Source organism: Schistocerca nitens, chromosome 8, assembly GCF_023898315.1.
Source record: "Schistocerca nitens isolate TAMUIC-IGC-003100 chromosome 8, iqSchNite1.1, whole genome shotgun sequence".
In the NCBI taxonomy this organism is placed as follows: domain Eukaryota; kingdom Metazoa; phylum Arthropoda; class Insecta; order Orthoptera; family Acrididae; genus Schistocerca; species Schistocerca nitens.
In genome coordinates, this window is record NC_064621.1 from 217,164,750 (window position 1) to 217,185,797 (window position 21,048).

General features: G+C 39.2%; 2 protein-coding genes across 4 annotated transcripts in view; one reads left to right on the forward strand and one right to left on the reverse strand.

Annotated features, from left to right (window-relative positions):
• Positions 1-21,048, forward strand: part of LOC126199021 (GPI mannosyltransferase 2) — a 253,063-nt gene that overhangs the window by 97,450 nt on the left and 134,565 nt on the right. The window lies entirely within an intron of this gene.
• Positions 1-21,048, reverse strand: part of LOC126199020 (dual oxidase-like) — a 246,332-nt gene that overhangs the window by 92,756 nt on the left and 132,528 nt on the right. For both annotated transcript variants that reach the window (XM_049935710.1, XM_049935709.1), the window contains exons 21-22: positions 13,551-13,644; positions 1,496-1,659 (exon numbers count right to left, since the gene is read on the reverse strand). In XM_049935710.1, the coding sequence (XP_049791667.1) occupies positions 1,496-1,659; positions 13,551-13,644 (258 nt within the window). The remainder of the gene's footprint in view (positions 1-1,495; positions 1,660-13,550; positions 13,645-21,048) is intronic.

The window sequence follows — 21,048 nt, forward strand, 5'->3', positions numbered from 1 at the left end:
CTGGTTCCTTATTTCAGCTCTACTGCTTTTCACTAGTTTCCAAGTTAAGCAAACTGCTATTTTCTTTGTATTATTCTCCATCATTCATGTCTTCGATTTTTTAATCCAAAATCTGCTTCTGTAGTTGTTTTTGTTGTGCACAATATATTTTTCAGTATATAAGAACATATTTCTATAATAGAGGGAAACATTCCACGCGGGAAAAATATATCTAAAAACAAAGATGATGTAACTTACCAAACGAAAGCGTTTGTATGTTGATAGTGACACAAACACACACACAAAATTCGAGCTTTCGCAACCCACGGTTGCTTCATCAGGGAAGAGGGAAGGAGAGTGAAAGACGAAAGGATGTGGGTTTTAAGGGAGAGGGTAAGGAGTCATTCCAATCCCGGGAGCGGAAAGACTTACCTTAGGGGGAAAAAGGGACAGGTATACACTCGCGCGCGCGCCCACACACACACACACACACACACACACACACACACACACAAAAAGCATGCTTGTGTCCCGGGATTGGAATGACTCCTTACCCTCTCCCTTAAAACCCTCATCCTTTCGCCTTTCCCTCTTTCCTGATGAAGCAACCATGGGTTGTGAAAGCTTGAATTTTGTGTGTGTGTTTGTGTTTGTTAGTGTCTCTATCAACATACCAACGCTTTCGTTTGGTAAGTTACATCATCTTTGTTTTTAGGTATTAGAACATATTTAATTTGATACATGAAACTGATATTAGGCATTGTCGTTAATCTAACTTCTGGTTTTAGTAATTTGACTTGATTTTGTTCATTTGTAGTGCTATGTATGATTAAATATTGCTCAAACTTTGAAATACTGAAGATATTGTTACGAGGTGGAGGAATTGCCTGTTATAAAACGTGTTTTATTTTTTTGCCATATTCTAAACTGTTAATTTCATAGCCGATACTGTATTCCTCTACTTCAACTGTTTTAGGAAAGCAAAGCAATCTGAAAAGCTCAGTGACTTGGCATCTATGTAGTAAGGAAAGTGTGCTTTGAATGAATTCTTCACAAACAGCTAACACTGCAGTTTCTCAAGAAAAACATATCTAGTGTTAAGAGGAATAATTACTGTTGTTAGTACACCAATAGCATCTCTGATATTGGACAGGTATTTTGTACTCAAACATCTTCCTTTAGTAGCTGTCACTTAGCATAGGTTGAAAAGGATCTATCTTCAAATAGTCACTATATTTACACACTATATAGGGAGCTAAATTGCAGATTTCCTCAACTTTCCATTATAATTGCATTTCTTCGCGTGTAATTAGTTCAGATAAAGGCAGGCCCAATGTTTATCAACAACATTCACTTTTCACTGAATATTATTTCCACCATGTGAGTGCTTACAATCTCTTGGACTTTGAAAAGAAATTTCTCTAGAATGATATGCTGTGTTTTTAACAATAACAATTCGTGATTATCCTGGTTGAGTTTTCATTGAAGAACAGACATTGATAAATGGTTTGCTTACCCATACATGCTGAATACTGTATATCTAGCCTTCTCGAACTGTGTACTTCTGTTGGGAAGAACATTTTGATATCCTTGAATTCCTGGGAAATTTAGTTGTGTATATCCCAGCTTGTCCTTATAATCAGTAAGTAGGCTTTGAAAGTCTTCAAGCGTTATGACATCCTGTTGAAGAGTGCATGTTTTATTAGTGGGTTACATGTTGCATGTAGTACACAAAAAATGTCTATGAAGGACAAAGTTAAAATCACCAAAATTCGACAGCATTTGAAAATTGGACTGCTCAAGAAATCGGGAATAGTGGAGAGAGCAGTTAGCCGTAAGTAAACACACACTGGGAAAAGAAATGTAGATGAGGCAAGAAAGGTTGAAGATCAAGATGGAAATAAATACGGGAGGAAATACATAGGAAAAAGAAGCATTACAATGAAAAGTGAGGTGTTAAAGTTAAAAATTACTTTTGTCTATTGATGACACTCTTCAGGATAATGTGCAATCTGTAAAACACCATACACGTTCATGATGAGATAATATGTTTTATTTAAAACTAATGGAAAATATGAAAACGTCATTAGCAATATTGTTTTTCATACAAAATTCCTAAATGATACAATTTGGTAGTCTATTTATTGTGAACTGCATGAAGTGACTGACTTAGATTTTTCTGTAAATAAAAACCAGAAATGTTTTATCTGAACATATATTTTAATTCCTTTGTGTAAAATGGATAGTGCTTTTTGTATTCCATTTCAGCATTTTTGAACAAGTTCATTAGTTTTTAATTATAATTAATTAATTCCATCACACAGTCACTGTCACTATTATGGCTGAAATTTTTTGTGCTTACGCCTCAGATACTCAAGAAAATGAAATGCAGTTGTTATGTTTCTGAATTTACAGATCCATTGCAAATGTCAAGTAAACAATATAGATCATAGAAGCCATCAAGTAGGTTGTATTCAGATATCTCTTCTAACCAAGTCAGTTTAAAGGCCAGGATGGATGTACAAAACATGATTGCAAAATAAGTTCTGTCTCATAATATTTTTGTTTCATAGAATATACATATGAGATTTAATGCATGGGCGTAATTGCTCCCTACACATCTCTTCAGAATACCTAAAGGTAGTTCGGCATTTGTTCCAATGCTGCACCTAGATATTCAATGTCTTTGTCAAAAATGCTAAGCTCAGGCTGTTGAATGATCAAATTTGACACCTGTAGGGAAGAAAATCATACCAACTTGGTGATATGCAGTCGTGTCCCTTCATCATTCATTTGGCTGTAGCAATTTGTGTTACAGGAAAGAAATAGAACACTTCAGACAACAAACATGAACAAAGAACACACATTTTGCTGTCAGTCTAAGGAGGAAGTGTCAACTGTTGTTCACTATAAGTAGGCTACTGAAATTTATACACTGAACAGCCAAAATATTATGACCACCGCCCACCACAATGTCGGATGCCACTTAGTGGTTTTGTGGGCAAGTGGTGTGGTAGCAAAAGTATGTAAGTGGAATTGACATGAAAAGGGGTCACCCTATTGAAGATATGGGCTGCGAATGGTAAAATCCATTGATATAAGCGACTTTGACAAAGGGCAGATTTTTATTACACAGAGCATGTGAATGAGTTATCTCGAAAATGGCAAAGCTGGTTGAATGTTCATATACTGCAGTTGTGAGCACATAGGGAAAGAGGTAGGACAGTGAAACTACTGTCAGATGCTAAATGGTTGGAAGTTCACAAATCTTCACAGAACGTGGGGTTCGGAAGCTTGTCTGCTCTGTAAAGTAGGACAGATGGTGATCTGTGGCATATCTACCGAAAGAGCACAATGCTGGTCACACACTAGTGTTTTGGAACACATCGTTCATCGTACATTGTTGAATGTGGAGCTCCACAGCAGACCATCTCTAGGTGTTCACATCTTAACCCAACAACGTGCTCAATCAAGAGTGTGGTGGGCACCGGACCATTAGGATTCGACTGTCGATCAATGTAAAGGTGTCGGCTCTTCGGGTGAATCATATTTTTGCTATACTAGGTCAATTGTCATCTCCACAAACATCGTCATGGAGGTAAATGGCTCAAAACATGCAGCATGCCATGGACACAGGCTGGTGGGAGCAGTATTAGGCTTTAGGAAACACTCTCCTGCTCTTTCTTGGGACCTGTGGTAGTAACTGAAAACACCATGACTGGTGCAAACCATGTGCATCCCTTCATGCTTTATGTCTCCCCCAGTGGCAGTGTCATCTTTCAGCAGTGTATTCGTACATGTCTCAGAGCCAGAAACATGCTACAGTGGCTTCAGTAGCATTATAGTGAATTCATGTTGATGTGTCGGTGACCAAATTCGCTTGATGTAAATACTATGAAATCCATCTGGGTCGCTATCGGGTGCCATCACTGCATACAAAAGTCAGCAGCCCGTTATTTACACAATTTACATGGTCTGTGCGAAGACACGATGTATTTTATACCAGAGATGGACAAACAAGTTGTTAAGCAGGTGGTCATAGTGTTTTGGCTTGTCAGTGTAGCTGTTTGTTGGAAGAATATAATAATGGTGTCATTACAATACAGATAACTTGACAGTGATGCCACAGTTCTTAGACTCCAACACTGCTGGCCATTTTGTGTTTCTCATTCAGAAATACCATTTTATTGTTGATTGTTTGTGATATGATGTTTAGCAGCATATGTTGGAAATAGACAGTGACAAGATTGTTGCGTATGGTGCCGTGGTTTATTGTCCTGTGATACTGCTATTTTTTGTGGTTAGCATTCCACAACTTTCAAATCAGTGGGTTACGCAGAGCCATACTCATGCAAGATATCAGTGATCTTGTGTGACGAGTATCCAAACATACAGACATATTGTTTGCTTGGTTGTACAGGGCTGTAGAGCCACACCACAAACCTTGAATCATGAACAGACTTGTATGCAGAAAGAAAAGTATCAATGTGGACAGTGTGCTGAGGTCTGTAGTACCACAAACTGTCAGTTTAGAAACCGTTGTTTTGGCTTCCATTGATGCTACATCCAGAGTGAGGTGTGCCAACAGTGGTGCACTCAACAACAGTGAATACAGGAGTGGCACTGTGTCATCTGTACAGATGAGTCCCAGTTCTGCATACAGTGTCACAATGGTGGTATTCGCACGGCAGTTCAAGGAGAACTAATGTTGCAGGATTGCATTTGTTATCGTCATAAGGGCGAGTACCAGGCACATTGATATGGGTACCATAGGATACACAAGATCACCTCTATCCGGTAGTTTGGATAGCTGGAGTTATTTTCTGACATGTTAAGACCACTGACTGTGCTGTATCTATGAGTTCTCTTTCAACAAAGCGAGTGCAGGACCACATGATCCCCATTCTGTCCTGATCCACTGCAGTACCTAGAGGTCCAAGTGTGCCCTGACCAGGACATTCTTCAGACCTCTTGTCCGTTGAAAACATCTGGATGTGAATTACCGAGAGACTGGTGGGCCACTACTTGCCAACAACTATGATCGTGTATTCTTCCTATTATACCGTATACCCGCAGTAAGTAAAATTTCATTATTTGCTGTAATTCCTGATGTTACAGTTTTAATGGTTAATATTGTTTATGTTGGAAAGTGCGGTTCTCTGACAACCAGGCTAGTATGTTCACCAACTTCAGTGGGTGACAAGTAATGAACTTCATAGTAATCATCTCTCTCATTGGAAGATGAAAGGAAGCATGTTTCTGTTCCTAACTGTTTCTGGATATTACATCTGTCCATTTTATCTCCAGTTTGATGACCCCAGTTGCTTGTGTGATTTTATAGCACATATCTCTTGAAAGAATTTCAAACAATACAACAAACCAGACAGGTCCCTTTCATGATGGATTATTTTGCTGAGGTGTTCTAATTTGACAGTGAGGACATGATAACAGGCAGTAGCTACAATATACGGCAGATAAACTAAAAAACAAACAAAAAATACAATTTGATGGAAGTACCCTGTCTTCATTGCTGCATGCATTATTGTTCTGCATGACGGTGCAAAACCCCGTTCAGCAGTAGCGAGCTAACAGTCCTTTTCTTCTGAGTAGTAGATCTGTGTGTCTCTCTCTGGCATCCAGTGATAAGTGTTGCGGAGGACATCAGAAGAGTATTGTTTCAACCCTAACAGCCTTTTTTGTGTAAAATTATTTTTGACTAGTTGCTGAATTTCTCCACTACATTAATCCATATGTCTACTGCAAGTAATACATAATATGCTTCACTCACTATTGATCTATTTGTGGTCTGGCTCAGGACATATAAAACATAGCAACGATTTGATAGCTTTGTTACAAGAATTTTTGTGTAACTTGAGTCATTTTAGCTGCTTTGGACAAGTTTAATTTCTTTGGCAGTCCTCAGTAATGTTTCATCATGACTCAGTATTGTGCCACACACTTGCTGAAGTGAGGGAGAGTGGAAATTCTAAATTACTCTTTTATTTATTTAGTACTAGCTTATTACCTGGCGTTACCCAGTTACTTTTATGTTGCCGCATTTCCATTACACTCCTCCAGTAGAGGAGAAGGGTTACCGAGCTTACGAAGGTTCATACTAGACCAGTGACTAGATTCAGGACATCCAAGGAGTCAGTATTCAGCATGTCATTCTCAATAGATGTGAAAATAATTATGTGAGTACCCCAAAAGAGCATTACAGTTTATATACTTACTATTACCCCTTAACTCGCCAGGTGACTTTTCTGTAACATGTACCACGAGGTGGGGTCTCTGTGACCCCTATGTTTAAGCTGAGATTAAAAGGCAAAAACCATATAAAATTTTTATTTTATGCTATATAACTTATTTTTACAAGTATTTAACTGTTGTTTAAATGCCCCTAGTTTATTGTATCACAATAAACAAAGCCTGCAGCATTTTACTATTTAACACACAAAGGCATATAATTTTGTGTGGTTCTTTTAAATAGTACAAGTAAATGGACTGTTCGAGTACTGAATTCTACAGTCTGGAAAACTATATAATCTCTGTAAGAGATTTGCAAATAAATTTAAATTCCAGAGCATAAATTTGCGCATAAAAAATAAAAAGAAAGTCTGTCAAATTGACATTCATCACTGGGAACTACATTTTTCGTATCACCACTCAGAACACATTCGATTGTATAACAAACACTGTAAGTATTTCATTGAAGAAACAGACAGATCCCCATCACAACTTCCCTGAAGTCCTTACTCTGAATGATACTCTTGTTTGATGGCAGAACTGTGTATCACTGGCTAATGTAAAATCGTCGTCTTTTTCGTTTATTTCTTCATCAATATCACTGACACTTTCCTCCATAGACCGACTAACAATTTCATCGAACTCGGGAAAGTTATAACTTGACACATTCATGCGAACACATTTTCAGCTATAGTGTACCGTACTGAAGAAAACAGATACCGGTACGTGGTTCACGAGGCGAGGTCTAAGAGACTCGCAACACCTATCAATAACACGTGTCAACAATAAACACAGAAAGTGACAACGCAACCGACAACAAAACATCATAGGCTCAGCAATTTAGGGAGGATACGGGAAGTATGAAAGCATTCCACCACAACTGGCCTTGGGGAACGAGTTCGGCGCGGTCTGAGAGACCACTACTCGTGAGTTAAGTGTTATAGTTCCCCAGGCGATGAAAAGATTGGAAGAATGTATGATGACATAAAAGAAACTACAGTTAGTTAAGGAAAGCGAAAGTTTAATTGTCTTGGGGGGACTGGAATTCAGTAATAGGTAAAAAGAGAAGAAAAAGTAGTAGGAATACTTGTTCAGGGGGAAAGGAAATGAAGTTGTTAGCTGCAACTGGCGGACGGCGTGCTTTGTTTGTGTCGCGCATTTTAGCAATTTTGATCGAGATAAACTCGCGCTGTTCTTTGACATGCCAGTGTAGAAGTGTACACAGAATGTTATGTTATGTTATGTGGTTTATTCATCTCATTACATACAATTTTCAAATAATTTGATTTGATGTACAGGAGACATGTCAAGGTTTACAAAAGAAACTTTTTTCACTTTTTTTTAAAGAGAAATACAAAAGTTTACATTATATTTTACATTTCTAAGTTACAGCTACACATGTACATAATATAATAAATGTATTACAATCCCTGTGTTCAGATTGTGAAGCTGTCCTCAATGAATTCATCGACAGAATAATAACACTTTTCCACCAGGAGAGTAAAGAGCAATCTTTTCAGTGAGCCAATCTCCATTTTAAATATCAGCTAAGTGAGAAGTCAGTGCGAATTTTCCTTTGTGTGAGGCTGCGTGTTCAAGATCGTGTGCCGACTTACAGTTCTACATCAGCATATTTTACTGTTTCGCGTTGTTACTGCACAATTTTTCATTGATTGCATCAATATTCGTTTGGCTTGTGATATATTCTGAAATTTCGAACATTCGCAAGTGCTACGGTAAACTCGTACTATTATCGTTAACTGTAGGAGCAAACTTAATTATGCTCTTTTAACATTTTTGAAAACAGTAGGCCTATCTTCGTTCAAAACAATCTTTCACTAATTTCATTGTACAATCACGTGAGAAATAGGTTATTTTTGATAAATTTCGGACGCTTGCAAAACTATATTTCCGTAAGTTACCGATACGAGTGTTTTGGTTACATAATTTGTCTTGTAGCAAATCAGCGTTTCTGGTTTTCAGTTCTTCCACAGAACACATCATCCCTGAACTTTGTTGTGTATCAACGCAGATAAACGTGCGTTTTTGAGATTTTTTTCGGAAGCTACCATTATCCTTCGGATAATGTACGAGCAATTTGTTGTGTTACATCCAGTTTTCCCTTAAACAGGAGTAGTCCTGTATAATACCCGCATTTATCGTAAATTAACTCTGGTTTTGAGTTTCCGTACAACTATAACTATCTTCAAAACGTTATAGGAAACTACTACTTTTTACCACAGGTTTTTGTGTTTCTTAATATAAATACAGTTTTCTGAATTTGCTTCAATTCTTATAGGGAATTAACATCATTTTAACACAACAGATTAAAAGATGACCAGTGGGCTTAATTTAAAGTTATTTGTTCACTGCCTTGTAATACATTTCACCAGCCAAAATGTAGCCCCATTGCGAATGCTGTTTTCAGACACAGTTTGTTGACATTTGTAAGCAGCTGGAATTCGCCCTAACTATTGTTAAACAATTGGCAGCTACGGCGAATCAGTGTTAGAAGAGCTCCTGAGAGTTATGGTCGGGTGTTATCTATACTATAGGTACCTCAAGTACTACCCTTTCCTGTGGGTCCTGTCTCCTCTGCAGAAAGTACAGGATCTGTCATTACCTCTTTATTTACTGCAAGTGACATGTCAATGCTAGATCTAGGCATCCTGCAGAGGGTGGACAGGGACCAGGAAGGATTCAGTTTGTTGTACCGATCCACCTAACCTACAAGTTTGAGGTGCTGTGTTTCACTGAAACTGAGCCAGTGGGATTTACTTCACATGTTTTGGGGAAACTTATTTTGTCCAGTGTCAGGAGGAGGCAGACACAAAGAGTTAGGGGTCTTTTAATCACTGGCAGTTCAGACATAGGGCGAATAATGGTACACCTTAGGGAAATGGCACCAAGGGGCTGGAAAGGTCACCAGTGTGTGTGCCCAGATGCCTCATTTCACATGTTGAAGAGGCTGTTCCAGCAGCCATTGAGGGAACAGGGTGCAACCAACTGTAGATTGTGGTGCATGTTGTAACAAGTGATGCCTGTCGTCTGGGCTAAGAGATTATTCTTGAGTCATTCCAGTGACTGGCAGAGAAGGTTGAGAAGATCAGCCTTGTGTGTGGAGTTTCAATGAAGCTCACAATTTGCAGTATTGTCCACAGAACTGATCATGGCCCCTTGGTTCTGAGTTAAGTGGAAGGACTAAACCAGAGACTTCAAAAGTTCTGTGACATGCTAGGCTGCTACTTTCTGGACTTGTGACATAGGGTTGAGAACGGTTAATGGTCCCCCCTAAATAATGTCAGCTGTGCACTACACATCAGAGGCTGCTACTCAGGTATCTGATGGTGTGTGGGGTGCTCACAAGAGGTTTTTCAGGTTAGGTGACTCTGCATCCAATCCAGATGATAGCTGTACGAGTGTGACATTGAAAGAAAGCCTCCCCCACAGGTGAAAGTATTAAAATCCTGATGGTAAACTGCTGAAGCATTCACAACAAATTGCCAGAGTTTGAAGTGCTCATGAAAAGCAGTGAAGCTCTCATAATACTAGGTACAGAAAGCTGGTTGAAACCTGAAATTGATAGCATTGAGATTTTTGGTGAAAATAGAAGTGTATATCAAAAGAACAGGCAAATCCACTGAGATAGAAATTCAAGCTGCATGTGAGATGGTTTGGGCAAGACTCAGTTTCAGGAGTGGGCATAAAATGATGAGTGGGCTATCACTGACCAGACTTGTCTCATGTTGTAACTGAAAACTTTTGAGAAAACCTTGGTTCACTTGTACATACATTTTCCAATCATATGTAATCAGTGTTGGAGACTATAATCTTCAACAATTAAATAAGAAAATTGCAATTTTGTTACTGGTGGGCATGATGCGGCATCCTGTGAACTTTACTAAATGCAGCTAGGAGCCCTACTCATGGAAATATATTGGATCTAATGGCAACAAATAGACCTGACATCTTTGAGGATGTCCAAATCAAAACTCGTATCAGTGATGATGACACAGTCGTGGCAACGATGATTGACAAAGTACAAAGGACATCCGAACTGAGCAGAGATATACATATGCTCACTTAAACTAGTTAAAAAATCAGCAGTGTTGTATCTCAATGAGGAATTTGAAACTTTCAGCACAGGGAAGGAGCATGTAGAGAGACTATGGCTCAAGTTTAAAGGAATAATTGACCATGCACTGGATATATATGTATCCAGTAGAACAGTTCATAATGATAGGGAACCTTCATGGTACACAGTCACTGTAAAGAAACTTCTAAAGAAACACGCATTACGGCATAATAGTTGTAAAACAAAGCATAGGGCTATAGATGCTGAATGAAATGCATTTGGCTGTTAAAAGAGCAATGTGTGATGTCTTCATCGACTACCATAGCATAATACTGTATATTCTGGTCGTATGTAAAGGCTGTTAGTGGCACCAAAGTTACTGTCTAGTCCCTAGTGAATGAGGTAGAAACTGGAATTAAGAATGGCAAAGCAAAAGGTGAAATGCTTAACTCCATTTTCAAATGTTCCTTTATGAAGGAAAACCCAGGAGAATTACCCCAATTTAAACCTCATACCACTGAAAACATGAATGAAATGTGTGTGTCAGTGATGATGAGAAACAGCTGAAATCATTGAAACTGAGAAAGCTCCAGGGCCCGATGGAATCGCTGTCAGATTACATACTGAATTTTCAGCTAAGTTAGCCCCTCTTCTAATTATAGTTTACTGTAGATCCCTCGAACAAAAAAAAACAGTGCCCATTTCTTGGAACAAGTTCCAGGTCACACCCGTCTACAAGAGGGGTAGTAAAAGTGATCTGGAAATGCACTCAATACAAACAAATTACAGAATCTGATTCCTTTTTAAAAATAAACCATTCACAAAATCTGAAAATCTGTTTCCTTTATAGAAGTAAACTATTGCTGTATTGCATAATAATATTAATACTGGATGTCTCATGAAAGACACCCGGGAGGGGTCTGCGGGTTGCGCAGCGAGGCCACACATCCACCAGCTGCTGCCGCACCCAGCTCTCAGACACTAATCTGTCAGTAGTTAGCTGCATGTGTGGTTTCCCTTGAGTTAAGCCTATGTTGCCATCTGATTAACTTAAGCATTCCTTTACTTACATCAGGTGTCAAAGTGAAGTCCCTCCGTGATAAGAACAGTGTGATGTCTCCTGAACACAGTAGCAAACACTCAACAGGTTTTGGGTGCCAAAATCTGGGAGATGACTGGCCGAACATTGTCTATCAACTCTTTGAGTGTGTGGAGATTGGGTACATACAGTGTCTTTTTAACATTCCCTAAAGATAAACATCACATGGATGTAGATCTGGAGAGTGTGGAGGTCAGACAACAAAAATACTCTGTATTGCTATCATAGAGGCATTAACGATGCGTTGCTTTGCATTGTCCTACCTGAAATTACGGTACACCTTTTCATAGGTGTTAGTTCTCAAAAAAAAGGATGCAGTTTATTGTTCACATACCTGTAAGAACATACTGTTTTGTGGAAAAAGATTGGTCGAATAATTCGTTATGCACATTGCATACCACACTCGTGTTTTCACATCATGCCAAGGGTGCTGATGTAATCCATGAGGATTTTTGGAGCTCCAGTCGATTGTTCTGAGAATTTATGTACCCTGACAAATGCAGCCACGCTTCGTCAGAAAAAAAGCCTCTCAGGATCAGATTGCCCATCGTGCACAGGCAGCCTGTTATAGGAATGATTTCAAGAAACAGTATCTTAGTTCCTCAGTTGATGCGCTACTGTTATTTTGTATGGTTTCAATTCCAGTTTGTGCACAGGTCTGTGAGCAGATGCTCTTGATACTCCAGACTGAAGAGCCAAACGGTGCAGAAATTTTCTCGGTCTCTTTCCAAGTCCTCCCCTATCTCATCTAATTTATTTTCGGTTAAAGCTCTAGGTTCTGTAGGCCATCGTTTGTGTAAAACAGATCTAGTCTCTTGAAATTTCTTCACTGATCTGCGTATCATCGAATCATAGGGAACATGCACACCGAGAAATTTTCGTATGAGTTCAAGTCAACATTCCACATACAATTAAATGTTTGCATAATTCAACACGAGAAACATTCATTGATCCTTTGTGTATACCATACCAAATTGAAAATCAAAAGGAAACTAAAAACAAAACAGCTGAACACTCCGTGTCGCACAGTACAGAAGACATGCACACAGTGTTTTTGTCTGAGGACCTGGCCCTGCGACATATGGGCAGGGAAAGCCCTAGACTCTGTGCAATTGCAGTAATGACTTCTAGCAATGAATAAATTTGACAAAAATACTCAAAAGAAAACACCAGTACACTCAGTCGCAGAGTGTAGGGACATGCGCAAAGTGTTGGTGTCTGAAAACTATGCATAACAAGGACCGGCAGACGCAGCAGCAACAGCTGGCAAATGCACCATGTGACCCGCAGACCCTGACAGGCATCTTTCATGAGACACCCTTTACTTATGCCTGCTAAAGCTAATAAAGAAATTAGAAAGAAAACTGGTACTTCGAAAAACATTGTTGTATTGTCATTTATCTTAAATGGCTACGTGCATTTCCTATTGATAGCTTAATATTTAGCTGATTACATGGGCATTTTTCAAAGAAGTTAATTACTTATATCTCTAAATACAATTCCCTGTTTACAGTATAATTCTACTTGCCATATAACTTTATAGAACTTCTCAATCATTGACATTCAGATAATTTGTAGAAAGAATGGCTGATAGGTACGTTTTTTATTTCTTTTTGTAATAATTGAAAATTCCAGTTTCTTTCTTTATGTTAGATATGTGTGTGATGAACACCTTTTAACAAGAGTACACAATTACACTTTGAATGCTACACAAGGAGAAGTTTTCTTTAAAGTTATTTTTTATCTTGTGACGTGATTGTGTAAATCACAGTTAAGCTGGAACTGATTTTTATTGTCAGCAACAGATAAGCAAAAATATAGGGGAGTGTAAAGTCAATTTTACACAATATTCTCTACTTGCTTTTAATTACTTTAGTTAATAGGATAATTTCATGAGATAACATGGGATGAAAATATGCAAAATAAGTCAACATTCTTGTGTTTAGGATTGCCTTCAGTTAAGTTGCACTCAAATGTGCTGTTGTATACTTAAGAGCATTTCTTGTATGTGAGTAGAGTCAATGTTGTAGGTTTTACATGAGATCTCCATCTAGTGAAATATATTATGCTTGAATCCTATTGTGTTTTTGTAATTATAGTGTTCATGCTATGCATGCAGTCTGAGTGGTGATTTAAATTATGCTACATTACCTTGTCTGCCAAACCAGCATTACGCAACATTGACACTATGAGGTCATCCAGATGAGTTTGATCAACATCAGAGTTAGCAGTTTCAATCAGTGACCTAAAACATAAGCAGAATGTGTGTATACTATGCCAGCAAACATGTAACTCTTACAAATCAAAATAATGTAAACTAAAAATTAAGAATTTTTAAATTAGAATCAAGTGGTTATTGTTTTACTGATTGCTTCCCTTTCAATTCGGTGGCATTACACTTGAGTGGAGTAATAAAAAATGCCCCTTGTGGCTGTACACACATTTATCAGAAATGTCATTTAATCCACTTCAATTCAGATAGCAGAATAACTGGTATTAGAGCAGTAGTCAAAAGTGTAGATACTATTTTAAATACACCATATTAATATTTTTTCATCAAATGGGCATGCAGTGAATCTAATTACCAAATGTTTTGTAGGACTTAAAGTTCTGGACAATTTTGCCTGTCTCTCTCTCTCTCTCTCTCTCTCTCTCTCTCTCTCTCTCTCTCTCTACCCTCGTCTTTCTGTATCTCTTGTGTTGTTCTCCGAGATTGGTTTGCAGCAGTATGACCTTAAAAATCCTTATGTACCACCAAATTGCCATTTCCTCTCTTATTTTTCTACTGTCAGAATTTCACCCCTTTTTGAGCTACACTTCCAGGAATGAAGGAAGATTAGGTTTAACGTCCTGTCAACATCGAGGTCATCAAGGATGGAGCACATGCTCAAATTACATCAAGGATGGTGAAGGAAATAGGCCATACCCTTTTCAAAGGAACCAGCCCAGTATTTGGCTGGATTGATTTAGTGAAACCACAGAAAACACAAATCTGGGTGGCCAGATTTGTATTGTCATCTTCCGAATGTGAGTCCAATGTGCTAACTACTGCACCACCTCCCTCGGTGGCTACACTCCAGACAAATGTTTTAATGAGCTGTTACCTACTTACTGGACCAATTTTGTTGCTGGTAATCCACACTACTACACTATATGATCTAAAGTTACTACACTATAGGATCAAAAGTATCTGGACACCCCCAAAAACATAAGTTTTTCATATTAGGTGCATTATGCTGCCACCTACTGCCAGGTACTTCGTATCAGCGACCTCAGTAGTCATTAGACATCGTGAGAGAGCAGAATGGGACACTCCGCAGAACTCACGGTCTTCGCACATGGGCAGGTGATTGGATGTCACTTGTGTCATACATCTGTACGCGAGATTTCCACACTCCTAAACATTCCTGGGTCCACTGTTTCCGATGTGATAGTGAAGTGGAAATGTGAAGGGACACATACAGCACAAAGTGTACAGGCCGACCTCGTCTGTTGACTGACAGAGTGCCGACAGTTGAAGAGGGTCGTAATGTGTAATAGGCAGACATCTATCCAGACAATCACACAGGAATTGCAAACTGCATTAGGATCCACTGCAAGTACTGTGACAGGTAGGCGGGAGATGAGTAATCTTGGATTTCAAGGTCGAGCAGCTGCTCATAAGCCACATGATCATGCCGGTAAATTCCAAATGATGGCCTTGCTTGGTGTAAGGAGCGTAAATGTTGGACAGTTGAACTGTGGAAAAACATCATGAGGAGTAAAGAATCACAGTACAAAGTGCGACAACCTGGTGGCAGGGTGTGGGTATGGCAAATGACTGGTGAACGTCATCTGCTAGCATTTGTAGTGCAAACAGTAAAATTTGGAGGCCGCGGTGTTAGGGTGTGGTGGTGTTTTTCATGGAGGGGGCTTGCACCCCTTGTTGTTTTGTGTGGCACTATCACAGCACATGCCTCTCTGCTTCTTACTGTTGAAGAACAATTTGGGGATGGTGATTGCATCTTTCAACACGATTGATCAACTGCTCATAATGAATGGTCTGTGGCAGAGTGATTACATGACACTAATATCCCTGTAATGGACTGGCCTGCACAGAGTCCTGACCTGAATCCTATAGAACATCTTTGGGATGTTTTGGAATGCCGACTTTGTGCCAGGCCTCACTGACCGACATCAGTACCTCTTCTCAGTGCAGCACTTCGTGAAGAATGGGCTGCCATTCCCCAAGAAACTTTCCAGCACCTGATTGGACGTATGCCTGTGAGAGTAGAAGCTGTCACCAAGGCTATTGGTGGGCGAATTCCAGCATTACTGATAAGGGACACCACAAACTTGTGAGCCATTTTCAGCCAGGTGTCCGGATACTGTTGATCACATCGTTTATATACTGCAGAATTTCACAGACTGTTGAAATGTAAACATGTTTTTAGTTTCAGCATGCAGTTATCAAAATCTGTAAAAATATTTTCTCATATATAGCTATACTGAATGTACTGTGTGTCCTTTAGATATCAGATGTGACGCAACTATGTCAGCATTAAGATACCAAAATCTATTAAGACATTTTCTTGTAAATAGTGAAACTGAATTTGTGTACTTTAGATATCAGTATGTGAAACAACAATGTATATTTCATCTTTAAAATAAAGTATGAAATCAGTATAGGTATAAAATGAAAGTATAAGTTAATATGTTCAAGTGTTTTGAGAAGATTAAAGCTGATGTGCTATCTATGAAATAATCATATTTTAGATACTGTAAGTACTTAGCTTACTTCCGAACAATGATGGTAGGAGCAAATTAAAAAAAATATCAACTGCCTCTTTCTCCAGTGTTGGATGCACATTCTTGTGCTGAAAACTAGTTACATCATTCAAAAAGTATAAAACAAAGTACTATTACCCTCCTCTAATCTCTTTCTCTGCCAGTTTCCATAAAGTCGAGAGGTACAGTGACAAATTATTTGCCTCATATCTGCCAGGGATGTGGTTAAGTACTAATGATTTAAGTCTTAGAATGAATGGCTTAGGGTCATGCGGACAGGGATGGAAGTGGTTGTGGGACAGCAGCTATTACAAATTGCAGCCGAAACTGATTTGAAGTAGTGAAGGGAGAGAGAGAATCCAGGTGCCACATGTTGTGATGCAGCTGTTAAAATCAAGCATTTTGTGCTTAGCAACGTGTCCCACAACTGTGTTGTAAACACCGTCTTTGTCCACAGTTTTGCTGTGGACATTCATTCAGGTGGACTGATGGTTGAGTGTCATGCCCGCATTTAAAGCTGTGCAGTGGTTGTTATGGAGCTGGTATATGATGATGTCGAACAGTGCAATTACCTTCCCAGTTGTGTGGCTTGGAAACAAACACCCACTACGCTCCTATCTTCCATGACAGAGCTTAAGGCATCAATCGTTTCTTACTACAGGTGTGATTTGACCTCGTCTATATGATCATGGGGGAATAGATCTAATGTGATGATAGAGTAAGGACAGAAGGGAATAGCATAACTCTACTGAAATAATAGTTAACCACAGACTATTTTAAACAGATCTAATTGAAAAGTCCTCAACCACATCAATAAAACAGTTCACAGAAGGTGAAAAGGCTCTGAAATCAGTGGGAAAAGTGCCTGGATACAAAGAGAGTGATTACAGAACCAAGAGGCAACTGTATGCCAGTCTAGAAACTGCATATGTAAATTATTAGAGAATACTTATAAAAGGAAGGACTAAAACATGTTATTGAGGGCAGCTGACACAGATAAAGTTTAATGATGGCACATGGCAGAGGATGACACAGATTACATTATCGGCAGCAGGAAGGTGTCAGTGGTCCAGTTGCGACCATAGTTACGAATGACCAACATAATTTTGGACGGTCAGATTGTTTCTACTAACAAACAACAAACCAAGTATCAATTTTCCGACTAACTGCTAGTATTAGATTGCTCTCCTGTTGTCTGTAGTACTCAGTTTAACTGACTCCACATGACACCTAAACAGTTGGAGAATGTGGTTTGGAGATGATCTCCACCAGCCACGGAAATGCATCTAGACTGCAGAAGTAGTAGTGTCCGAGTAAGGCAAAGCTTTTGCTGTGGAGGTTATTGAACACCTCGGGTTTCGGAGGAAATATCAGACTGTGTGGAAGGCTCTACTTTTCATAGCCAGCCCAACAAAGTTTATTTGCACAGTTTTGGGCAGGCTGCAAAGTTAAGTCAGCTATCACTGGCTTCCTCCAATGGTCAGGATCATTCCCCGGCACTTTTGCAGTGCATCAACGTGTGAAGGATCATCCAAACTAGACACCTAGGGCTTCCTTACAAAAGAAAATCCTATCTTGAAGAAAATCAGTAATATCTTAATTAATAGCAGTCGTGACACACACATTTTTTGGCTGGCAATCCTATCCTGTGGCACCATTACTGATTTGGTATCTCTCATTTGCCCACACAACTCACACAAAATCACAATTAAGTTATAGTTACTATTAATTATTTTATATAGAAAAATCTTTAATAGTCTCAAAGGCTTGTTCAGCTGAAATTGCCACAACCCAAATGTGATGATAATAAGTTTGCCATCCATGGAGAGAGTGGCAACAGAATGTGTCTGCTTTCACATGTGGCCCTAGTTCTGATAGGATAGGCTATCCTTGAAGGGCTTGGAATGTAGGATGTGATGGATAGTTTCACAGGACATGTGTTGCACCTGGGTCTTACATGTGTGCGCAGATGATGTGGCAAGGAGTTTGGTGTGTGTGTGTGTGTGTGTAGCATAAGGATGGAGCAGAATATTGCATACATTCTGTGGGCTGCAGAGTACCTCTTTAGGGAAGGTGGGAAGAATTGTGGGTAGAATGTTCCTCAGCTCTAAACACAGTGATAGGTTCTTAATGGCCCTGATGAAGGATGTGGCTTGTGGCCTTGATGGACATGCTTGATTAAGGGCATGGTGAGAGGATTGGGCTATGTATGAGTACGGAATATCTGTTGTGGGCTAAAATTATAGGGCAATACCTATCTGTGGAGGTCTTACAAGGACCTTGAGTGTACTGACCTGTCTGTGAAGGGCTTATGAGCACATTTAGTGTACTGGGTGAGGGGTTGTTCATCACTGCTGATGCTCCATACAGTGGTGACCAGACGGTGTGTGAGTGACTTTTATTGTGAAAGGGAGGGCAGCTTTCAAAATGGAAGTACTGTTGATGGTCAGTGGTATGGACAGGTTTTTGTGAAGCCACAAGAGAAGTTGAGGTCAACATCAACATCTAGGAGAGGGGCACACAGATCTGAGGAGGACAAGGTGAAGTAGACAGGAGGAATGTGTTGAGGAATGGGGATGAAGTGTCTTGACCCTTAGCCACATCATGATGATATCATCACTGAAACTGAACCAGATAAGGAATCTGGCATCTTGTAAGGCTAGTAAGGTATGCTGTAGATGTCTCATTAACTTGTTGGCATAGTAGGGTGAACACAGGTGACGATGGCCAAGCCACAGATTTGTTTTGTAATTGTAATTTTATTTATCCTGTAATTCATACATTGTGTGCAGAGAAGCACATGATTATACAGCACAAGTCAAAAATGGAGATGAGATGGTTAAAATGATTATGATAGTAATCTTACAATTATACAAGTGTTCATATAATACATGTGTAATGCCAAAAAACAGAAAAGTGTATAGGTGGATATCTTGTGAAAAATTCAGAATTGCACACTATTTCTAAAAAAGTTCACATTATTAAGGGAAAGGAACATAAGCAAATAACATGGAAGCTCAAAAGTACCATATACATTTAAAGATCTATTACTTAAGTAAAACAATAAAGGTGACACACTTCTGTATTAAGGAGCTCGGGCTTACGTACAAAGTACAGAACATGGACAGAACAAATTTTTATGTTTCAGAATATTCATGTATACTATAACAACAATTTTGCAATAAATATTTATGGAAAGTAGTTTTAAATTTTTGTTACTATAACGTTTTTCCCATGTTTATTTAAATGAAAACCGTGTGTTATGTGGAATCTTTTCTGTACAGTGCCTTGTTACATTTTCAAACCGCATGCAAATATTTTGCATGTATTTGCACTTTCAATTTCTTTGCTTACACAGGACCATTCTCTCATGTCATAACAATGTGGTGCTGAAAAAACAATAATGTTTGTTCCTCTCAGCTCATACAGTTATCTTTTTTATGAGATTAAGAAATCCTTTTTTTCATTCCTTGCCAGGAAGACAAAAAAACCCTTTCTGCTCAATGAGGAAATTTTTTCCTTACTCATTGACGTAGCAGCACTGAATTTCGCTCCTGGCTTTATTATGCAATTAAAATTCTGATTGCTTGTCTGCTGGAAATCAGGGAATATCAATGAATTTCACACATATCAGAGAAATACCAGGAAAATTTGGGGGGAGAAACTGGAAAAATCGCATTTTTCTCTCAGTAGATGAAGTGAGTTGTTTACTGAAGTGTCGTGCATCGACAATGGCTGGGTGCAACTGAGTATGTTCTCTGCCTCCCTACTCCATCATTCCTACTGCTTCTTCCCTTCCTACCTCTCCCCTCAGCTTGCAGTCAGTGCTGCCAGCACTTCTTGCCACTAGCCTAACAGCTGCCAACGAGAGGCAGGGAGGTATGAGAAGTGGTTTCTTTGGATGTGATTCTCAGAGACTGTAGACACAACAGCCAGAGACGGTTGTCATGTGTGCGTGAGTTGCATCTGAGTGATTGTGTGAATGTGTATGTACTCTCGTAAATTTAGTTGTGAGTGAAACTGTCTTTTCTACGAGTCTGTCTGCAGCTCAGCAATCATCTTAACTATGAAATGCTACCTATCCTCATTATTATTGATTTTCAGAGTTTTTGAACAAGTTATCTGTTGCACGGATTGATCACCATGGTCTCATTTCAACAACACGCTGTCTGTGGCTCGTGAATAGCTGGCCACACGAGTGGATTTCCATGATGGGCCAAAACCAAAGGCCGTTTCTGTGGGTATCTGTAATGGATTGAGCCTACCGATCTGAAGCCTTTTGGTTCCCACTAATGTGCAGGCCCTGCTTGCCAGATCTAGTCTCACTGATCTGCCGGCAGACTGGGTATGTCTGTGTGTGGTGTAATGCGGTGGATTTTCATGGTTTATCCATGGACCCAGGATTGTGGTGCTCCTCAGTAGGCCAGAGGCCATGGGCGATGGTGTGCAGGAATTGCAACTGTCTCACTGCAAGCACATTGTACAGTGTAGCCTTTTATAGACGTTTTATTTGTCCTAGTACATTTTGTCACTTCAAAAGTAGTTTATGTGTTAGAAAGTATGGACGATAAGAAGAAGAAAATTGTGTCAGCCGCTGGCAGTTTGTACACTGTGTACTCATATTTCTCAAACGAAAAATCACACAATACCTGTAAAATAATAGATACTACACTCTGGGTAAAAACTGACAATAATGAACATAGTAGAATCAAAATTTTATTGGTGGTCACCTACAGTGTTGGTTTACACAGTTCTTTCCCACCTTATGCACTTCTTTCAAGAGGCCTACTTTTTTTGAGGTTGTTTCTGAAATCAGTGAAGGTGTTTTAAATCAGTCTTGGGACTCCAAGGAAATGCATATTTTTGTCACCAAATGTGTTTT